This window comes from Carassius auratus, chromosome 13 (assembly GCF_003368295.1).
Source record: "Carassius auratus strain Wakin chromosome 13, ASM336829v1, whole genome shotgun sequence".
NCBI lineage: Eukaryota > Metazoa > Chordata > Actinopteri > Cypriniformes > Cyprinidae > Carassius > Carassius auratus.
The window spans coordinates 24,389,583-24,412,673 of NC_039255.1; the positions used below are offsets into that span (position 1 = coordinate 24,389,583).

General features: G+C 39.7%; 1 protein-coding gene across 2 annotated transcripts in view; it reads right to left on the bottom strand.

Moving 5' to 3' along the window:
- LOC113113076 (collagen alpha-1(XXI) chain) overlaps window positions 1-23,091 on the bottom strand; it is an 87,709-nt gene that overhangs the window by 62,936 nt on the left and 1,682 nt on the right. Inside the window, exons 2-13 of one of the 2 annotated variants that reach the window (XM_026279231.1) lie at window positions 20,304-20,434; window positions 19,471-20,031; window positions 17,717-17,882; window positions 17,400-17,628; window positions 17,047-17,220; window positions 9,723-9,800; window positions 9,165-9,173; window positions 8,240-8,323; window positions 7,676-7,738; window positions 1,248-1,301; window positions 1,101-1,154; window positions 814-867 (exon numbers count right to left, since the gene is read on the bottom strand). In XM_026279231.1, coding sequence (XP_026135016.1) covers window positions 814-867; window positions 1,101-1,154; window positions 1,248-1,301; window positions 7,676-7,738; window positions 8,240-8,323; window positions 9,165-9,173; window positions 9,723-9,800; window positions 17,047-17,220; window positions 17,400-17,628; window positions 17,717-17,882; window positions 19,471-20,031; window positions 20,304-20,403 — 1,626 coding nt within the window. In that variant the 5' untranslated portion in view covers window positions 20,404-20,434. The remainder of the gene's footprint in view (window positions 1-813; window positions 868-1,100; window positions 1,155-1,247; window positions 1,302-7,675; window positions 7,739-8,239; window positions 8,324-9,164; window positions 9,174-9,722; window positions 9,801-17,046; window positions 17,221-17,399; window positions 17,629-17,716; window positions 17,883-19,470; window positions 20,032-20,303; window positions 20,435-23,091) is intronic. The other variant, XM_026279232.1, reaches the window with a different exon arrangement.

Below are 23,091 nucleotides of genomic sequence, written 5' to 3' on the forward strand. Positions count from 1 at the left end.
GTTCCGTGGGTTGCTCCATTGGATCGGAGGTGCAAGAGGAGTGATGGTCCCCAGAGGGTTGGTTCCCAGCAGGGTTTGCCACCATGGTAATCTTCAAACCACCCATGCTACTGCCTAGGAAATGCTCTTTTAGTGCTGATATGCACAGGGGAATTGACCGCTTGCAGCATGACAGGGGGTAGTGCAGCCTGAGGTGCGCAACCCACTCGACTCGGGAACGACCACCACTGAAGTGACATCTTGCAAACACACAAAACTTCTGAGAGCATGCTGAACTCGTAGTTCACAGCAGATACAGTTGTGCAAAACGATACTAACGCTCAGCTCCGAAGCGAAAAGCTGGCATGCATTGCACCTGCTGCCTTATTATACTCACACTGTGATCAGCAGCAGCTGAATGGAATAATTGCATGCCAAAGTGCATTGGCTCATTTACATTAGTTTACACTCGAAGTAGATTGGTCTATCGAAGCGATATCCAAATTTCGTCGGCTGAAAGGGAACTGGAATTAAAAGTGTAGTACTCTCATCATCTCCTTTTGCTACATTTTAAATCCATTCCACAGAATTCCCCCTACAAGATTTTCCACTAAATTAAAGCAAAATTGCAAAATATCTCTGATTATGGCCAATTTTAAAACTTAGACAAGCATCTTGGAGCAATGCTCCAGAGGAAAAAAAAAATGTTTTAAAAGATTTTTCGTAGATTAAAATGTACCCATTATTTTACTGTCAGCAATTAAAAAAAGCCTAGTAAATGATTCCATCTACAATATTTATTAAACATCTTTTAACACATTTTTTTTAACTGACCTTTTCACCTGGTTTGCCAGGTGGCCCGGGTAAACCTGGGATACCACTGTCACCCTAAAGACAAACACACACACACACACACACACAAACAGAAAGAGAGAGATAAATAATAATGACAATAATAATTTCAGTAAATTCAGTTCAAATAATCTGCATGCACAAATTTGCATATTAAATAGGCTTATTAAAGCATTATTTGATACATGATGACTCGGTATGTTGTCACTATGAAAATTGTAAACATTTATGGATTAAATGGACAGATTTAAAAAATCATAGTTTCTTACTGCTTCCCCGGGACTTCCTTTCCCCCCCTTATGTCCATCAGCTCCACGTGGCCCCTGCTCAAACAGAGGTAGAAAAGTAGCATGATCAAGTGTAGTATGAGGTTTTATATGGTACAGTATGTCCATTTCTGACTTTTGAATTCGTACCTCCATGCCAGGAGTGCCTTGAATTCCTGGACTTCCTCTAAAACCTGGGACACCCTTCAATAAAGAAAGAATCTTACATTAGTCTGACCCACAGTCTTGCAAATTAATATAAATGTCAGTTTGGAAGAACACAGCACAAGAAGGTTTCCCCCCACACTGTAAATATTCCCATATAGGGATCATATAAAAAATCTAGTTTGCCTTATTTGTTTGAGATGTAGCATGAAAATGTACTGTGTGGCAGGAGGAGAAAAGGACAGACACAGTGGGAGTGGCGTCAGGCCTAAGAGAGATTTTTATTTAACAAAAAATAAACACAAAATGTCCAAAACTGAGAATAAAGTGTCCAAAATATATGGGAGATCTAGTGTCCTACATTACATAAGGAATTAATATAAAGTATATTATATAGATATTTACCTATTATACAAATACAACATACAATATATAACCAGTTGCCTTTAGCACCTTTAAAAAACACAACTGAGTTCTTGAAATAACTGCACTGTACAGTACATAGACAAATAAATAAGGCTGTCTCATTAATCAATTGCTTTATAGGTTAATAACAATAGGTATTCGCTCATATATTTTATTTAGTTCCAGAATTAACTAATCTTGGATGTGATTACATGCAGGTAACTGCACAGTAATGCATTTAAATTCAAACTGCATGGTCTTTTACTGGAGCATGAACTCTGAAGAGCTTGCATGCTTAAAATACATCTTTGGTGGGCTAAGGGGGATCTATTTAGCACAGTATTAGCTGACAATTTTGTCAATAACATTAGAGACTTCATTAATACCTTTCTGTGCAAATTGCATATACATATTCTTTTTAAATATAAAGCACTGTTCAACTAAAGTTGTTTTTCCGGATATATCAGACTTTACATTTGTAAAAGTTAAATTCAAGCATTTCAAGAACCTTGTGCAAACCTTGTATATAAAATGATAATATTGACTATATAAATATAATATGTTTATTGGGACTTTTGCAACATGAATAACATTACACTTCCATTGTACGGGGCAGGTTTATTGTTGGTAAGGTGTTACCAAATGTTTGTCAAAAGAAGAGTAAAACTCAGAAAACTTATAACACCAATTAAAGTCAGGTCAGGTTAACTTAGAAACTGATCTGAGGTACATTTCCCAAAGAACAGTGTAACTCTCTGTTGTTTTCCTTTCCTTTTAGATGCTTGATTCCATCTCTCTTACATCATATTTAGCACTTACACTCAAGGCATTCACTCTCATATAAATTTGCATATTTCCAAGATGCACCTAGGTTTCTGTGTTCAAGGACTTTTTTGGTATTCATTTTGTGGTATCCATGTTCTTAGCTTCTGTGTTCTTTTGCTGTTTCTTTGGTTTCAAAGTATGTTTTCATTTGTTTCTAATTTTATTCACTTGTTTCTAATTTAGTTCTTGTTTACCCTATATATATATTTAAACCCATTTTCAGTTCAGTATTTGACTGTTCTTGTCAAAATAGGTTTTGTTTCACTATTCTCCTGCATTTTCCTTGTGCTCCTGTGTGTTCTTTTAGTATTTGTAATGCATGCATTTAGGCCCATGACATGACATTATAAATGTATTGGAATGACAGATATATTGCATGCTATCCTGCTTATTTTGCTCAATAACATGTTCTATTTAGGTTCACATCAAACTAATTAGAAATTACAGAAACGTTGAGCTGTGTTTGGAATGATGGAACTTGAGATCATGGTTCGCTATCAATGCTTTTGGGAAATGCAGCTTTAAGGGACAGTTCACCTAAAAATGAATGTTCTGTCAGAATTTACTCACCTTGATTTTGTTCCAAACCTGTATGATTTTCTGTCTTCTGTTGAACACACAAGAATGTATTTTGAAGAATGTTGTTGGTAACCATTGAATTCTGTAGTTTTTTTTTTCTCTACTGTGGAAGTAAATGGCTACCAGCAACTACTTGGTTACCAACATTCTTCAAAATATATTGTTTTGTGGTCAACAGAAACTTTGGTTTAGGTTTAGAACTGGACGACACTTCTTGTTCTATATATTTGACATTGTGGAGGTGCTTCTGAATAGCAGAACAAGAAACTGCTGTCTATATTTGTGTCTATATTAAAACTGAGCCTAGAGGATATTCTTTTTTTTTTTTTTTTATATGTACCAATTTCTTAATAATAACCACTTCTCATTTCCCAGTGGTTCTTTTCAAAGGTATGGGAATTTCTGTATAAGAAATTATAATAGTTATGTTTGGATTATGTAGTTGCTGTAAAACCTTTTGAAAAGGACATTTTTACACACAAAGATGAGAAGAAGAAAAACTCAACAATAAGTGCAGTCTGAACACGCCTACATGAAAGATTGGTGCAAACTCCAGCTGGACGATGACACTCGTGTCTTTGTTTTTGAGACATAAAATAACCCCCCACAGTTTTTTTTTTTTTTTCATTCTTGTTTTGAATCAAAAATATTGTTGACGGGAGAATGTTGCATAATTCTCTGCTTTTTATGCGATGACTGTATACAGTTGCCAAAACTCAAAGGGCACTATATTCATAAGATTCTCCTCAATAGAATTATTTTATATATTTAAACAGTTAGCCTTACTGTGATCTTAGACATCTGCACAAAAGAAAGTGAAAAGGTTTTCCACAAACATGCTATTCAGTACTTTGGTGTCCCTTGACTTATTTTAGTCCCTTGAATTCTTCGTTAAAGGCCATGTTTTTGATGTGGGTATTTGTAATTGTTCAAAAAATAATTTCCTTACATAAAATTAAGCTTCTCATTATTTAAAAAAAAATTGTTGACTGAGTTTAAACACATCCTTTGACTGAACATTAGTTGATTTAAAAATATATATATATTTTTTTATAATTAAAAGTTACTTCTACATTATTGGTGGATAGAACCAAAAGCTGTATATTCCTGCTTCTTCAAGATATTTAGATTTAGGTAGCTTGAACAGTAATATTTACTTTAACATTGTGTTAGAAGCATTAACTGTTGGTTATTTTTTAAATGCTACCCGTATCGTAAAAATATATGAGGTGAAATCTGTTTTGCATCACTAAACACCAGCTGTTTATGGTTTAGATGAACAGGCATATGTGCAAAATGTGGACACATTCATAAAGACATGAAGACTTGCAAGTATGGCATCCAGGTGTTGCGTTATTGCACATTCACTGAACTTTCAGAGCTTTTTTGTGGGTTTTCCGTCATTCATGCTCAACACATTTTTCAGTCAAACTAACTCAACTTAACTTAGAAAAACTTCATCTGGAGACAAAATTGCAACCCTACAAATGCCCACAAACCCATTTACAACTCCTTCCTGCATTATCTAGTTTCACTCCCTTTGGCAAGATTTGTAGCACTATTATGGAAACAATGACTGTGTTCTCCTCCAGTGTTTTTAAAAGCTTTCATTGTTCAAACTTGTGTAACTGAGCCCCAGTACTGGAAATTAATACTCAAAGGAATATAAAAAATAAAATGCATATATTAATTTTACCTACATAATTGAAAAATGTGGCTATATCAACTTGCAATATCAATCACAAAAACATAAATTGTATTTTAAATTAAAAAAAAAGTCTTTGTATCCTGAATCTCTCTATGTTTTCTAATAAATAAATAAGACCCCTGCAACTTTTCATGCTTGGGGTTTCCAGATGTCAGGAGTTATGTTTCAGTCAGTCACATTCGACGTTATGTCAACACTGATGTTAAGGGTCTCACTTGGGAGGCCCGATCACCACTGAAAAGTACAAAAAAAAGGCCAATGAACATTGGCGAGTGGAATGTGAGTTTTGCTTCGGAGCCAAATGGTTGCCCGTGTTTGAGCGATCACTCTCCCGTTCACCTCTAAAAGAGCAAAAGAAAAGTGGACACTGTCTTGATGCTTGTGATAATGACAGTGCTTTAAGCAGTGTTTTGACGGTATTTGCAATTCCCCCCAGGCGCTTCAGCAAAAAAAAAAAAAAAAAATGGTTTTCCTTAAAAGAGCAACATGGGCAGTGAACGTCTTTTTAAAGATGTCTCTCCATCAGTGTGTTTCTGGATGCTGTTGTTTTTTGGCCTCTTCTGGTGGCCAAGATTGCTTTCTTACATGTCTGGGCTGTAGTGATACCGAAGTGATAGCGCTTGTCCATCTCAAGACCTATGTAGCGTGATATTCAGGGCTCCCAGGGAAGATCGGATTTCAATTGCTGCATCGGATGATGAGTCAGTGTCCTCTGAGGAAGAAGGCTCAGTTGAGCATCACCTCTCTAAGCTGATTGCTCAGTCAGATCCAGGTCAGATGAGCAGATGTCAACTTTAGCTGCTCAGGCTGGTCCGTCATTGAACAGGCAGACTCTGCCCTGCATGCGATGGCCATCCTGCAGGTATATCATGGTAAGTAAGCAGGGTGACTGACTTTGCCTCTGGGTGACTAAGGTCACACAGCATGGAACAGGTGATGGAACAGGGTACACTATGGTTATCCGGGAAGGGCATCTCTGGCTGAACCTTGTGGAGATGTGAAGTGAGGACAAATTGCTCTTTCTTGACGCTCCCATCTCCCAAGCTGCTTTTTATGGGGAGGACTTTCCCAGCACCTCTTGGCAGACTGAAAACAGGAGGAGGCCATTAAACACATTGTCCCCTAGCATTTGACCACCACCAGGCCACAGAGGGCTGTTTGATGAATACACTGCTTCTTTCCCCAGAGGAGGGCTGTGTGGAGAGTCTTCTGTTTCATTCTATTCTGCTGTTGTCTCAACAGCCAGTTCCTCCAAGAAAGAGCAGTTCCCTTAGTCTCTGGGTCACACCTGGATCACTTCCAGCCTGCATCTCTAGCCACTCAATTGCAGGATCCATGGAGCCAGGTAAGTTAATCGGGACACTTTTCTTCCAGGGTCATGGTTCAGCACTCCATCACACTGCACTTCTGTGGGTGCATCGATTCTCCTTTCTTTGGTTTCCCTCGAGGTCTGGGCATACCAGTACAAGGTCCTACCCTTGCCCATTGTTCTGGACAGGGACCTGGTGATCTGACACCTTGGTTGGTTAGGGCTTCAGGTCAACTGGGAAAATGCTGTAGAGCATTTGACCATTGCATCAGATAGTGACAATTGCATACATCAACCACCAGGGAGGCCTACATTGCTGTCGCAACTTGCAACTAACCTGCCAAATCACTGCACACAGTTGATATTCAGGGAATATGTGCAAGATCAGGAAGGACGAGGAGCAGGTCTTGATGGTTGTGTCCTACTGGCCCACCTGGATCAGTTTTTTCGACCTGATGCTCCTCCTGAAAGCCTCTTCCTGGCAAATCCCTCTGAGGAAAAACCCCCTTTTTCAGGGGCAGGGTACAATTTCAGCACCCGTGTCCAGATCTTTGGAACCTCCATGTGTGGCTTCTAGACAGGACTGCACAGTCACAGTTGCTTGTGTCCCATCTGCCTCCTGGGCATTGGTGCACTTGTGCCTCTCTAGCAGACATCTGCAAAGCTTCAGGATGGCGACACCTTATACTGTTGAGATTCTACAATGTCCAATTTGACCTGTTTTCTTCAAACCATGAGATTTATTCTTCCTGGCTCACAACACGCAACCATACTTATATATAAAAAATATATATATTTTTTAATTATTTAAAACTTTAAAATGTACATAGTCTGTAACAGAGAATATGTGTTTAACATAATTCAGTATTTTTAGCTAAGCAGAATCATGAATATTTCTATCCTGGTGTCACCATTGCCCTGTTTATTTGGTGACCAGGAGAAGGGCCAAGTCTATTTTAGTTCATACCTGATGTGATACGAAATGTAGCATTTTTATAAACAGTACTTTTGTTACTTGATCATCATGATATGTCTTAATAATTAAAAATGTAATTGTGAGATCAGTATTGTGTGTATTGGATCAAATTGTGACATAACATCCCTGTTATTTGTTTGTACAAAGTGAGAAATAAATATTAAAGATTTTGTTAAGGTCATTAATCTCATTTCAGCATTTCTCAATTTTAACTCATTAAACCAAAACATTTCTAACAATATACTGCACATTTAAATAAGAATAATAAATATATGAAATTGAAGTAAATTAGAAAAGAGTGTAAAAAAAAAAAACCCTCTTCAGTAATGCTTTCTGACATCTGGGCACCATTCTGTGTTTATTGACTTGTGACCACACAGTGAAGAGCATCAACCTTTGATCAAAATGTTGAACATTCTTACTTTGAAATGAAATTAATGAAATGAATAAAAACAGCAGTTTACAAGAGTTCTTGTATGGTGAATGCCATGGGCTCTTCTATCCTAACACACTTTTGGAGAAGATAATGCATGTTGCAGTCCTGGATACTTCATTGAACACGTAATGTGCTCAAGTTAAATTGAGGTTGTATTAAACTGTGTAGTACTCACAGGCTTACCATCAGCACCAGCTGGGCCAGGTATACCAGGATCTCCTGTTTTCCCCTGTTCTCCCTAGAGAGTGTACAAATTATGCATTGTAAATAGTATTAACATAATTGTATTGCAAAATTATGATTCATAAAAAAAAAGAAATATAATAATTATATATAGACATCACAGTTTACCCCTCAACACAATGCTTTGCATTATGTAATAACTTTTATGTGAAAATGATGTGAAAACTAACAGTACAACAATAATACTTAATAAATGAAAATGTATACATTACAGTACAGTTATGTACTCAATCTGTCTGTAACTCTTTTAATCTCCACATGCAGTCAAGGAAATCTTTCCGTAAACTATTTCGAATTCTGTTCTGGGACGTTTTACTGTGATCACCTGCTGAAAAGCAGCATGTGTTTTCAAGCATTGGCTTGACCTTATAAACCTTAAACTTGACTTTTGGAGACTTTTATGTGCAATGCAATGACATTTTATGTAATGAAGAGATTACAAAGGCTGTTCTGTTGTATAAACTGACCAAATGGATTGAGGAATAGTCTATTGTACCTTCATTCCTGGGGCACCAGGTGGCCCAGGTGGACAGATGCATGGCTCTGGTGTTAAATCAATGTCACCTGGTCCATAAGTACACTGAAGAAAAAACAGGAAAACTTGTTTTACTACGGGGCATTTCATAAAACATAAATCATCAGACATAATTACCTCTCTGTGTTCATAGCAGACTTTTTTTATAATAATGTTTTTTTTTTTTTTTTTTTTTCAATCATTCAGCAGTACAACCCAGTAGTTCTAAAATAGCCATGTAACTGCAGTTGAAATACAGCATAATACAATTGTTGAATAAAAATAATGTATCCTTCCCTTCACAACAACATCTCTTCTCTGACTCTGATGACTTATGCACTGGCATTAGGGCAGGACAATAATCCCTCCCCTCCAGCAATGTAACTGACATGAGATCACAGCATTTGGCAAACAACAGTGATCCAATCAATTCCTGATGGACAAGATCAAGTCATGCCCTATATGTCTTTTTTTATCTCTTTCAAGAAGCCAGTTGACTCATAAATATATTTCACAATAGGAAAGAAAAGACTATCAAGTTTCATGCCAACTTGCAGCCATCATATGATACACCAAAAAATATCATGATTTATATGATTTTTTTGGACATGGTACCTTGATAGTACTATGATTTGCTTTAAAGTACAGTAGAGTAGCATGGCGCTGCTATAGTAGTTTTATTCAAGCAGTTTCATTGAATGCTTTTGTCAGTGAGAAGGTTTACCCCAGCATCTTTCAGCCATACATTTTCAAAGCTGCTGACAGTCCATTGAAAGGTTTTTCAAGCTACTGTATGACAATACTTAGACACTCCAAAGAAAAATGAGGCAAATCTTACCTCTGCGATTCAAAATGAGATTAGAAGTAACTTTTGAAAGCAAGCAAAGCCACCTTCAAAAGTACATACCTCTCCATCCTAAAAATAAAAGGAGCAAAATTACATGAAGGAGCCTGGGCAATAAAAAATTAACTTAGCTTATAGGTGCAAGGCTTTACTGCAACATGCAAGCAGAAAAGGAAAATGATGTGAAATAAAGTGTTTGCCACAGTGTTTATAAATGCCCTTACATCTCTAAACAGTGTCTCAAAGAGAGTGGGAAAATAGTGCCAGGTCAAGCAAATTGAGTTAGTGAACTGAGAACAATGACAAAGCCATTGTTGCGCAAAGATGTGATTGACTTTCTAATAAACGTTTCTGAGCAAATATCATGCTCCGTATGAAATTGAAAAGATTCTTTTATTTTGCCAGATTAGATAAGATTAGTACATTAAAATAATTCCAAAACATGTTGGACTGGAATTATAGGAATTAAAAAAAAATTAAAATTAAAAGAACAAACCTATATGTTAACTATTTTACTTCTTATATTTTAAATATAAAGTCACTCTTAATACGATATGACATTAATTTGTGGAACATATTTGTATAGGCCAAAACAGAAACAACCAAGATTCTGGTACTCACAACTCCAGGTATTTCACAGGCAGTTTCTCTGTTATTCTGCTCAGGGTCACAGTAGATTCTGAGTTTTTGTATTTCAAACTGTTCAGAAATATAGAGAAAGAGAGAGAAATACAGGTAATTAAAAAAAAAATCAAGGTCTGGGACTGGGGAAAAGGTGCTCCCTGTTACATATGAAACACATTTGGTGTCAACATGACATGCTGTCTGCTTTTCCACAGGAACACTGCTGAGTTGCACATGTTGAAAATATTCAATATTATGTTTATTCTTTGTCAAAATATCACAAATGCACAAAAGTTCCAAAAACTTCCATTACAAAAATGTTCCTTCCCAAAATTGTATAATTTTAAAACTTTTTTTGTTTGAATTAATGATGTTTGTAGTCCAAAGAAAGAATAGTGAATCAATTTAACATTTAAATTACATGATAATTTACATGATACATACACAAAATTATGTTATTCTTCAGCCCTCTTGGCACACCTTGTAAATATAGAATCACAATTTTTTATTCCAGCCTCTGTGAATGAAAAATGATATACATTCATATATGAAGAACTATTTGGATTGTGCTCCTCTTCACAAAATAACAGCTTTTCAAAACGATACACTCATATGTGATGATTTGAAAGCATAACTAAACTTTTTACAAACATCAGTCAATCAAACTGATTGATATTTTTTTATAGGCTAGGAGTGATGACCGAAACACTGACAATAAAATACTATGAATTCTACCACTACTAAAAATGTCTGTGTTAACTCAAACTAATTAGCTGAAATTTTTGAGAAGGTTGGCACTGTTGAGTAAGGAAGCTGGGTTCCCTATCTGTTGGTCACAAGTTAAGTCATAACGACATAAGGGGTCTTACTTGGGAACCTCAATCACCTCTGAGTTTAAGAAAAAAAAAGGACTACACTGAGACTACAATGAAGCTGGCATGTCGAGCTCCAGGAACGTGGCGTCCCCCGTGTTCCAGGCTGCTAAATCCTTTATGAAGATGTGACGCGTGTCCCGAGGCCTCATCAGCGTCGCCCTGGAAACGTACGACGAGCACCTCGAAACCTCATCACCGGCTGATCGGTCACAGCTGCGGTCAATCAAGCCCGCTGCCACTAATACACAAGTGAGTGATCACTCCAGAAGACTGGATGCTAATGCTGGTCTCTGTGTTCCCTTGCAGAAAGCTCGTGACCGATCAGCACCCCCCACACACGGACACGCCGCACCTGGGACACCACCACGACCAGCGCACCAGCACTTCTCACTCCTGACCACGGAACTCTCTCTCACCCAAATAAATCCACCCTCCGGGGTCTTACTTTGCACTCCTTGCTGTCGTGTGATTCTTCACCCCATGACAAAAACAATGAGGTAACCCTGACATGGGCAAACCAAAGGTGAGGGAACCAACACTCTTTGTCCAGGTGGGCTGGGCGGATAATTTTTTGTTTCTTCTTCATTCTGTTCCTCCACTGGCTCAACGGCCAGTGGTACCCACATTTTCATTAAAAGAACAGTTTCCTCTTCCTCTGGGTTATATGGCTCATGGGTTAACAGTGAGCAATGCACCACTTCCTCAAAGATGCCCCTGTGCTGCACAAGGAGACTGCTATCCTACTGTCAAAAGACACAATCAAGCCTGTCCATCCAGCCAAGAGGAACCAGGCATTTTACACCCTTACTTCATCATGCCCAAAACAGCCTTGGCCTTCGGCCAATCCTGGATCAACGAGTCTTAATTTAGCCTGTGTCTTTACCAAAGTCAAGGAGGGAACCCTTGCTCCATTACGGGAAGTGAGCATTAGGATCCTAATCATAGCTGAGTCATGAGAACAGTTGTCTGTTCACAGTTACCTGGTGTTCTAGCACATCAGCCAATTGCAGCATCTGGTCACCTAGGAAAAGAGCAAACTCTCCCTTGTGCATAGAATCTCTTTTCTTGGTATGGAGTAACACCAAACACCTTCGCAAGGTTCTACAACCTAAGCACAGAGCTAGTCTCTTTCCATGGTTAATAGGTAAGTGGTAAGAAGAACTGTCTCGGTGTCATGCTTGCTTCACCATTCCCCCTTACAAGGGATGTGAGAACCGTTCTCTCAAACTGTAGAGTCCCTGACAGATAGGGAACATCTCGTTACGTATGTAACCCTCATTCCCTGATTTGGGGAGAGGAGATGTTATGTACCTTTGCCACAACCCTGAATATACCTTATACTGTATCTTGTAAGCCTGAGGATGCAAAATCCAGTCTCCAATTTTCTATGGCCTTTCCTTTTAAACTCAGAGGTGATTGAGCCTTCCACACGTGAGACCTCTAATGTCATCATGAATGTGTGTGTTCCCTCCATCAGTGAACAAGGGTTACATATGTAACCGAGACATTGATTTGTTTTCATATATTAAACATCTTTGTTTACGTCCCTTTTATATGCATAAAAAAAGGTTTTTATTTTATTTTATTTTTTTATTTATTTATATTTATTTTAATAAATGTATTACTTTTAAAACGTAGTTTTAATTTTTAAATAACTTTCCTGTCTGAACCTTCACTACCCACATTTCTCAAGAATTAAGTAAAAGGTATCTTTGCATCATCTTTGCAGACAGATACAAAACAAAGTTCCCTGTCAAGAGAACTTCGAACTGCGTCCTCTGAAGGGACACTATGGGGAACACCTCGTCCTGACCCGTGTCTGAAGCATACTTTGAAAAACGCCAACGTGTTGGCCGGCCACAGCCTCTGACGTCGCTACCGGCGTGACTATAAAGACGCACACGTATAACCCGTCATTTATCTTCTTCGTCTTCATTGACTGTTTTGTTTGAAGCATGCATCTGAGAAACGACCAGAACGGTAAGAGCGATCTATTATTGTTATCATGGCATCCACTAGCAAGGCGTTTAAACAGTGTGTACATCCATGTCAGCGTTATTTGACACCTGATGACACACACAGTCTTTGCGTCTCTTGTTTGGACGAAGAGCACTCGCGCAATGTCCTTGAGGGGGCAATCTGCGCGCACTGCGGGCGTCTTTCTGTGAAAAAGCTCCGCTCTTGTTTGTCATCTGGATCTCGCGGCTCAGGACCCGCCGTTGCCGAGGCACGGAGGAGAATGAGCTCGTGGGGATCATGGGTGGATCTCGCTGAGGAGTGTAGAGAGGGACTTTTCCTCTCACACTCTCCGATGGCAAACGAGAGTGAACTTCAGGAGGAAGATGCGTTGTCATTAACCCATTCTGACACTGAAGTTAGTGCTCTGCTGGGTTCTACCCAGAAAGAGCAGGAGATATTTGAGAGTGGCGAAGAAGCTGAGGCTGAGCCGCTCATTTCTGCTGCTCTGCGTATGGGGAGCTGTTAGAGGTTATGGATCATGCCGCGGCAAAATAAAAAATAAATTAATAAAAATAAAAAAAAAACATTAAAATAAAATAAACTTGCCATGGAAGCGTGCCAGAAGGGTAACGTCGCGAGGTAGCCTCGATGAGTGTTATTTATCTGACCATAGCCCGCCAGCCCAGGTGAGCCTCCCATTCTTGCCTGACTTACGTGCAGAAGTCGAAAAGGAATGGAAGAGGCCGTTTTTATCTCGCATCCATCGGTTTCAGCATACGAGTTATGCTGATATCGATGGCATGCACGAGAACGGCTATGAGAGGATTCCCCCCTGTAGAAGAGATGCTGGCTAGCTATCTCTCAGTGGGGGAACATCCTCTCTAAAATCTCCCCTCTTTGCCATCTAAGCCTTTCCAGGATACATCCCGCTTAAATGGTAAATCAAACGCAGCAGCAGAGCCCGAACAACAAAGGGGTCTTGGCCCATCACGATCTGAGGATCGCGAGGAAGACGGGCGCAGAAGGCTAGTGTCGTGGCTCGCACTCCTCCCCCACCTGAGGGCAGGGACAAGAGGAATCGCGGGTCACGAGGAGCCACCAGCGCTCCACCTGATCGGGGTTAGGTGGAAAGTTTCTCACATAACAGTCTCCTATCCTGGACCGGTTATGTTTTTGGTTGGTCCTATTTTCATAGCGACCACCTTACTGACGGTCCGGACCAAAAGGGGGCGCCCTGTAAAGCGGGACTCCAGTACAGGAGGGTGGGTGAGTATGTAACCCTTTCTGCTTATGGGTGTTATGTTGCTGGTGGTTATATGTCTACTAACAAACTCTGTGAGTTTCCTTTACAGTGCTCAGTTCCAGCCTTGTGCTCTGGCCACGATCACAGGGCTTCGGCAGGCGGCCGTGCCGCGTGGGTTCGTCCCCCCCAGGGTGCGTCACCCACCGCGGAGCGAGTTCCGCGTGCGGGAAGCAAGTGCTCTACGGTTGCTCGTCCCATACCCCTCCCGAGGAGCCTGGCTGATCATCAGAACTGGCACAGCACTGCCACTGTCCATGCTTTCATGGATATCCGTGGACACTTGGCGCATCCGGGGAGGTGGTAGTTATGGAGTCCTTCTGTATGTACTGCCTCAGGTGATGCTCCCCTCGCTTGAGGGTTGGAGCTCGCCTCTCCCGTGCGATCCAGCGCCTCTGCAATGCTTAGGAACCTTTCTGTACACACACTAAGCCTGTGTACTGTCTCAAAACCACATGGTGGTCAGTGTGCACGTGAACACTTTGCGCACTGTCTCAACTCCACGTAAGTGGTAAGTGTGCACACAAGGCTCTGCTCACTTTCTAAAATCCTGTACGGTAAGGGTTACGCGCTCCAATTCGTTCCCTTTCTTAAAATGATTAGCCCCGAGGTTCCTTGGGCTTCATTCAACCAGTGTGTATTTGTTATACAACCCAAGCATCGCTTCCCTCAACATGAGGGGCTGTATGGACTCCCGCATATTGTGGTTTTTCAGATAGTAGGCTTCACCAGGTCTCTCTGAAAATGAGCTCCCACGGTTTGTGGTTGTCAGGTAGTAGGCCTCAACAGGCCTCCCTGGAGTCGAGTTCCATGTTACCTTCCACTGAGGTGGTTATCTGGTAACAGGTAGTAGGCCTCTCTAGGCCTCTCTGTAGGTGAGCTCCCACATATTGTGGTTATCAGATAGTAGGCTTCACAGGTCTCTGAAGGTGAGCTCCCACATACAGTGGTTGTCAGGTAACTTTTCTGTACACACGCTAAGCCTGTGTACTTTCTCAAAACCACATGGTGGTCAGTGTGCACGTTAACACTTTGCGCACTGTCTGGAATCCACATAAGTGGTAAGTGTACATACTGTTTTGAGACGCACTGTGAGAGCAGACATCCTGCTGAGAAGGGGCTGAGGCTCGGGGAATGGCGCCTTCGCACCAAGGTGTTGAAGCAGAGTTAGAGAGGTTGGCCAGACCTGGGTGGATCGGTTTTGCAGCTCCAGAGAGCGCCGCCCTATCCCCTCTGGCTTCCTCTGACTCATCCAGCTCCATTGGGGCTGGACGCCGTGGTACAGGCATGGCCGAGGCTTCATCTGCACGTTCCGTCCTCCAATTGCTCTGCTTCTGGGCCATTCCATCTACGAGCTGCTCTATCAGAGTGCCACGAGAGCCCCTCCTTTGTGACAGGCAAGACTTGGTAATAAACAGGTTCTTAGCTGTATCCCTTTAAAGGAATCTTTCCGCAAGCTTCATGAAGAAGATAAGTGACGGGTCCTACGGGCGCGTATTTATAATCGCGCCGGTAGCGACGTCAGAGGCTGTCGACGGCCAACACGTTGGCGTTTTTCAAAGTATGCTTCAGACACGGGTCACGATGAGGTGTTCCCCATAGTGTCCCTTCAGAGGACGCAGTGTCTCGTTCCCTCTCAGGGAACCATGGTTACATTCGTAACCTGAGACGTTTTCATGTGTGCCGTTGCCAAATATCATGAATTCATAGTGCAGAATCTGAAATATAAAAATACAATACAATAATCTTTTTGAGTATAATTTTGGGCAAAACTTATAATAATAAAATAGTTATTATTATTATTATTATTATTATTATTATTATTATTATTTTTCGTATTATTATTATTATTAGTAGTAGTAGTAGTAGTAGTAGTAGTAGTATAAGTATTAGTTTACTCATGTACAGCAAAAATTAGACTAAAATTCTCAGAAATTTATCATAGAGTAAAACTTGACTAAACAAAAACAGGACACGGTTGAATAAATATGATTATTAAAAAGTACATTTGAAACCTAAGACTAATATGACTTAAGACTAATATGAAGACTAAGACTAAATTAAAAATGGCTGAAAAAATGAACACTTTCAGGCATTCTAGGGTTAAATCAAACAACCCAGAATGTTGTGTCACATTTAACCCAACTCAGCTGTGTCAAAACTACCCAGTGCTGGCTGGCCAAAACGACCTAGATTTGGTCGTTTTTGATCTAGCATTATTTGAGTGTAGATTGTACTAGGTTAGCATTAGCCATCGAGACTGCTGCTAATGCATTATTCCCAACCACTACTGAAGGAACCATCCGGCAATGGCTTCTGCTTAGCCTTAGGGGGATTTCACACTAATACGTTTGGAGTATATTTGACGTCAGTGTTCGGTTCATTTGGATAATGTGAGCGTGCACCCACAAAACATACCTGATTCCATCTGAAAAGGGTGTTCTAGGGTACAGTTCATGTGAACAAGGGGTTCTGGCTTGGTACTTTGAAAACTAAAATAAATTTTCAAAATCAAGTATCCATTCATTTCGCCATCTTCTACACAGTCATTACCTAGCAACAGGGGTAAACAGCTGCAACTCTAATGATGCAAACATACTGTGGTTCTGAACCAAAAAACTCAATGGACAACAATCTAATGGAGACAGAGGGAGGCGGGGTCAATCGAACTTGAGTTCAGACCAAGCAATCAAACCAAGTGTGAAAGCACCTTTAAAGGCTGATTATTTCTGAATGAACTTGACATTTAATGTGTGAGTTCATGTGGTTGTAATGTTTCACATTCTCTCTTTGTGCGTGTGTGAGAAACAAAGAGCACTGGTGAATCGTGCACCAACACAGTAAAGTTCATGGTGCATCAAATACATTGCTCATCCACTGAGATCACTATGAATGGTGCATGAAATGTAGTCGCATCTGCTAGTGATGTCCTCAAAGTTTAAAGGGTTGATGTTGCCCTTCCCTTATAATGATGTTGAGAAAGCTAATTTCAACTATTAAAATCCAAATAAATATACAAATTTGACCACTCTTCAGTATCCCTGAAAGGGCACGCATCATCTCAACATCACATCTCCATATCACCAATAACTTTATTCAATGAGATTTAGGTGAGATGTTCAGTAAACAAGTATATATTATTGGTGCTTGTGACAAAAAAAATAACTGGTCTATAGAATGTACTTACAGGTACAGTTGTTTCTTTGCTTACGTACTTCCCAACCTGTGTTTTTCCATTAATAAAAATACCATCAGGAGGCTCCAATGCCAAGGTTTCAATTTCCAAATCATCAACATACAGAGTGATGTCTTCCTCTGTAATTAGAAGACGCAGCTGATGCCATTTTTCATCAAATAGTTTCTGTAAAATACATAAAGCAGAATGCAGATTATGGAGTTTTATACCATTTAAAATTTTTACATTAAATTAATATATCATAAATGTGACTTTATGAGGAAGATAAGAATGTTTCAGTAAACTCAATCAGTGGCACTGCACTGAGAGTTCATGTATTATTTCTCCTGACAATGTGTATTTACCTTAGCAGGTGCTTTAGTGAAGACCACAGTTTGAGTTCCACTTGGTGTGTTGCTTGTGGTGGTGAACATCACTGTTCTGTCTAGACCATTCAGAGTAACAGCCATTTGAGGCTTTTCATCCTTAGTCTGTATCCGCCATAGATCCCAATCCTCCATAACCACAGAGCCTTTGTACTTCAGCGTGGCCACAAAAACATAGGATGGTGGAAGTCCGCCTGGAAATAACATCCTATGGAGATAAAGATGAAGACACGGTTTCACTTTGAACAGAGTATACTTCCTAGAACAGAGAGGCTTGATACCAAAAGTGATTTTACCTAGTGCTCTCACTCAGGTCAACTCGGGATGTCACCTGGTAGGCATTGCTGCCATCAAAAGATCCTTGTGTCTTTTTAGCTTTTTTAGCCAAGTTGAGATGGAGGAGAATGTCAAATCCTTTCTCATCTCGAGAATTGATTGGAATCTTTGCTGGGCATACAGTCTCTATGATACATTAAATGGAGAAAACGAGATAAATTGCCACACAACAATAAAAAAAAAAATGCATGAATCTACATAAGGCTAACCAAGCATTTCTCATCATTTAATTAGCTTTAATATTAATATCACATCAATATGTGCAATGGTGAGGGGAAAAAATGACTGGAAAGGGTTAACTATTTATGGAATGTAGTGGTTTATTTTACTTGGGTAGGAGGCTAGACCAAAAAAAAAATGTAGGAAGACCTTGGCGTGGAACACTTGACATTGTGCAAATATGCAGCCCAACTAAAGAATGTCCCCACCATTGCAAACACCAGATAAAAGATGACCTCTTCTTTCATAAAGTGCCTTAATCATTAACTTTTCCAGTGTCCAGAAGAACTTTCTATCCTGAGTTTCAGGAGTCTAAGCAAACGTTTATGGAGGGCTGTTTTTTTCCATTATTAGATTGATCCATTATTAGAACAGAAATGTGCATTGAGAAATACTTTCTCCCCTTTTCATGACTCAATGATGATCAGGTTTGGCATTTGATCACTTCTACTACTTCCGCATTTCAGACTTAAAGGGACAGATCACCCAAAAATGAAAATTTGATGTTAATCTGCTTACCCCCAGGGCATCCAAGATATGTGACTTTGTTTCTTCAGTAGAACACAAATTAAGATTTTTTTTCACTCAAACTGTTGCAGTCTGTCAGTCATATAATGTAAGTGGATGGGACTCACGGCTTAGAGAGTAAAAAAAACACAACAGACTAACAATTTCAGCCATTTTTAGTCTTATTTTCAAACAAATTCTTCTTCTTGCTTTACGGTGGATCACATACTTTTATTTGTGCATTACCGCCACCTATCTAATCGAGATTGTAGATAGAGTGTCAATGGTCCATTTGAGAGATTGGTGGTGGTAATGCATTTATAAGTCTGTGATCCACTGTAAAGCAAGAAGAAGAAGACGACGCATCAGGCACCAGCTGTTGACAATGCACTCAGTGTGTGCTCAGGACAGTTCAGACATTGCGGTAAAATCAGAGGTAAAAAAACAATATAAATACTGTTCAGTTTCTTGCACAGACAGATCATTTTACGTCTTTACAAATCTATTTATCGTCACGAGCCGCAGGGTTTAATTTGGTTTCAAAGCCAAGAATCCCGTCCATTATATGATTGACATTCTGCCAGGGTTTGAGTTAAAAATATGTGCCACAATTGGATAAGCAGTGTATAAACATCTCATAATTACTGGCCTTTTGCATAACTTTCAAACAATTGAACTGGCTTGTTTGTAAGCTTGCTGGTAATTGATGTCACAATCTTTGAAACACACTCAGCAATGATCCCGATTTCACACTTTTGGACAATTTACAGCCATGTTGGTGAGGCTCAAAATGATGCATGCAACTCAAACATGGAGAAGCCATAAACCTGTCTCCGTTGCTAAATGACATGGTAAAGCTACAAAGGCTTGCTCCTCTGAGGAAACTAAAGACCATAAAACAGTGTCATTTCATTGTTGTTATACAAATGAATTTGAAAATCTAATATGAAAGCTTAAAGACATGGAGGAGCAGTACATGGAGACTTACCTTCACACAGCTTCTGCCTAATAACTTCACGGATCTTTACAATAGCTTTATAGTCTTCCACATAAAAAACATAGGTTGAGGATGGTTTGTTGGCAATGGCCTTGAGCTCTCCCTCCTCGATCTCAGAACCAATGCCAATTGCGAAAAGAATTATCCCTTTTTTCCTTGCAGCTTCTGCAGCAGCTAGCACTTCATCTTGTGACTTCCCATCCGTCAGAACCACAGCAATTTTTGCAATGCCATTCGGACCTCGCTCAGACAAGGCAAAGAGTTTGTCATTGGCAAACTTTATGGCCTTCCCTGTGTTTGTGTTCCCACCCATGTATTCTATGGACTCCATTGCCTTGATGAGGTCACTGCTTGAAAAATGTTTTCCTAGGGGTATATGCAAGAAGGGGTCATCGCTATATTGCACCACCCCAACCTGGGTGAACTTCTGACCGATGTCGAAGCTCATGGTAATATTTACCAGCCAACGTTTGACAATCTCAAAGTTTATGTCATCCACACTCCATGATCCATCGAGTATGAATACTAAATCACTTGGTGCTGTCCTACAACCTGAAATTGAGGAACGAAGATGAGATTTTGTCCTGCATAAGTTTGACTTTCTCACACTGCAAAGCACAGTTTAGACCCTTGACAAAGTTCTATCAAATTATCGACAGTCTGCCTTGTGTTCCTAATTGGATGATCAAATTGTTCTAAAGGAGCTGCAGAAATTGTTACATTTGCTCTGTATTAAGACAGCCACAATGAACATTGCATCATTAGGTGATAGTCAATAGTCTTCATGCAACATACACTAATGAAGATGAGAGAAGCACGCTTACTTAATTTCATGTCTTCATCTTGTGCTGTGCAAAACAAGTGAAGGAGCATGAAGTAAAGACACCAAAGCACAAAATGCATGGATCTCATTTTGCAACCCATGTTCCTGAAATACCAAGCTCCAGTTTAGCACCTGAAGAGAAATGAAGATAAGACATGCATTTCATAGATGTCTTCATATCAATGCCATTGGATTTGCAGATGTTTAGTTTTTATAGTTTTGTTAAATGAATGGCATGCTTTTCATAATCAATATAAACATCTCAACCAAAACAGTTGAACTGCAATTTTATTGCATTGGTTGCGATACAGGATACAATGTGGTTAATTTGATCCATGCTAATGAAGATGGTTGTGCATTTCTTGGCTTGGATATGAAAACCAGAGAATGTTTTTCTCTGAGAATGAGAATGTCACCTTTTTTAATAACTGGAATGAGAAACAAGCATATTATGCAATACTTCATAATTTGAACATCTAAATTCAAACAATGGCATAATTGTACATTAAGCCTTTACTGATCTGGTTCTGAGATCGTTAAGCAGAATAAGCAGCATTTGTGAAAAAAATAAAACCCTGTGCTTACCTTTTTTAAAGAAAAACTTGAGCGTACAGTGGTGTCACAGAGTTTTTTATAGCATTTAAAAGCAGAACTGTGAAGCTTACATTTTTATTAACGCACTTTCATTAATTGCTCTATCAAAACTTGCTTACTTACTTGAGGTGTAAGGTTCTCATCATTTTTATGGTCAGTTCCCAATTTAAGATGATTTGTTGTCATGACAACATGACAAAGTTAAAAAAAAAAGGTTTACACTGATCAGGGATAGTAACTGATTTATTATTATTTATTTACACTCACCTAAAAGATTATTAGGAACACCTGGTCAATTGCTCATTAATGCAATTATCTAATCAACCAATCACATGGCAGTTGCTTCAATGCATTTAGGGGTGTGGTCTTGGTCAAAACAATCTCCTGAACTCCAAACTGAATGTCAGAATGGAAAAGAAAGGTGATTTAAGCAATTTTGAGCATAGCATGGTTGTTGGTGACAGATGGGCCGGTCTGAGTATTTCACAATCTGCTCAGTTACTGGGATTTTCATGCACAACCATTTCTAGGGTTTGCAAAGAATGGTGTGAAAAGGGAAAAACATCCAGTATGTGGCAGTCCTGTGGGCTGAAAATGCCTTGTTGATGCTAGAGGTCAGAGGAGAATGGGCCGACTGATTCAAGCTGACAGAAGAGCAACTTTGACTAAAATAACCACTTGTTACAACCAAGGTATGCAGCAAAGCATTTGTGAAGCCACAACACGCACAACCTTGAGGCGGATGGGCTACAACAGCAGAAGACCCCACCAGGTACCACTCATCTCCACTACAAATAGGGAAAGAGGCTACAATTTGCACAAACTCACCAAAATTGGACAGCTGAAGACTGGAATGGATCCATCATGCCTTGTTACCACTGTGCAGCCTGCTGGTGGTGGTTTAATGGTGTGGGGGATGTTTTCTTGGCACACTTTAGGCCCCTTAGTGCCAATTGGGCATCGTTTAAATGCCATGGCCTACCTGAGCATTGTTTCTGACCATGTCCATCCCTTTACGACCACGATGTACATATCCTCTGATGGCTACTTCCAGGAGGATAATGCACCATGCCACAAAGCGTGAATCATTTCAAATTGGTTTCTTGGACATAACAATGAGTTCACTGTACTAAAATGGCCCCCACAGTCACCAGATCTCAACCCAATAGAGCAGCTTTGGGATGTGGTGGAATGGGAGCTTCGTGCCCTGGATGTGCATCCCACAAATCTCCATCAACTGCAAGATGCTATCCAATCAATATGGGCTAACATTTCTAAAGAATGCTTTCAGGACCTTGTTGAATCAACGCCATGTAGAATTAAGGCAGTTCTGAAGGCGAAAGAGGGTCAAACACAGTATTAGTATGGTGTTCCTAATAATCCTTTAGGTGAGTATTTATTCACACTAAAATCTTATTATGCATGTTGTTGCTATACCATTGATTATTATTATTTTTTTTTTTTTTTTTTGTGGTAATCAACATTATGCCACAAGTGATCATAATTGAACTTTCCTTATATTGAACACAATATATATATATATAATTTTTTTTTTTTTTTTTTTTTTTTTGCAATCTCACCAAGAAGAATCATGTCACATTTTGAAATTGTTCTTCATCTAATTATGGCTCCTGTTGGAAACTGTGTGCTGTTTCCAGAAAGAGAAAGAACTGCAGACATAAAAAAAAAAAAATTACCATAATAAATGAAGACCAGAAATGCTCCCTTTGGAAGGGATGGGGGTGTTATTTGGCCTACTGATTGCTGTGGTCAAACAGAGATTCCCAATGCAATTTACCATCTCCACCAGCTGAGACATCTGAGCATGACTGGAAGACAAGTGAAACTTTTATACATCCTGCGACCTAGGCTAGTTATATGACTGAGGTTTTCCAATCCTGTGACCTAGGCTAGTTATATGACTGAGGTTTTCCAATCTTTGACCAGGAGGTGTATCATAAGACAGCCATGGTGGAACTAGCCCTCACTCCAGTGCTTTGCAAAGCTCAGCACAAGGGGAGGTATATGGAACGTTCCATTATTTTCATGAGCTTGTCTGCATGCTAAGCGCTCAAACCCACGCCCCCACAAACACTATTCCTTGGAAGTGGAAATTTTTCTGCCAGCAAAATTGTTGTTGTGGACAGTGACCAAGATCATATCCCTGTGACAAAGCCAAAGCAACTTTAAACCAA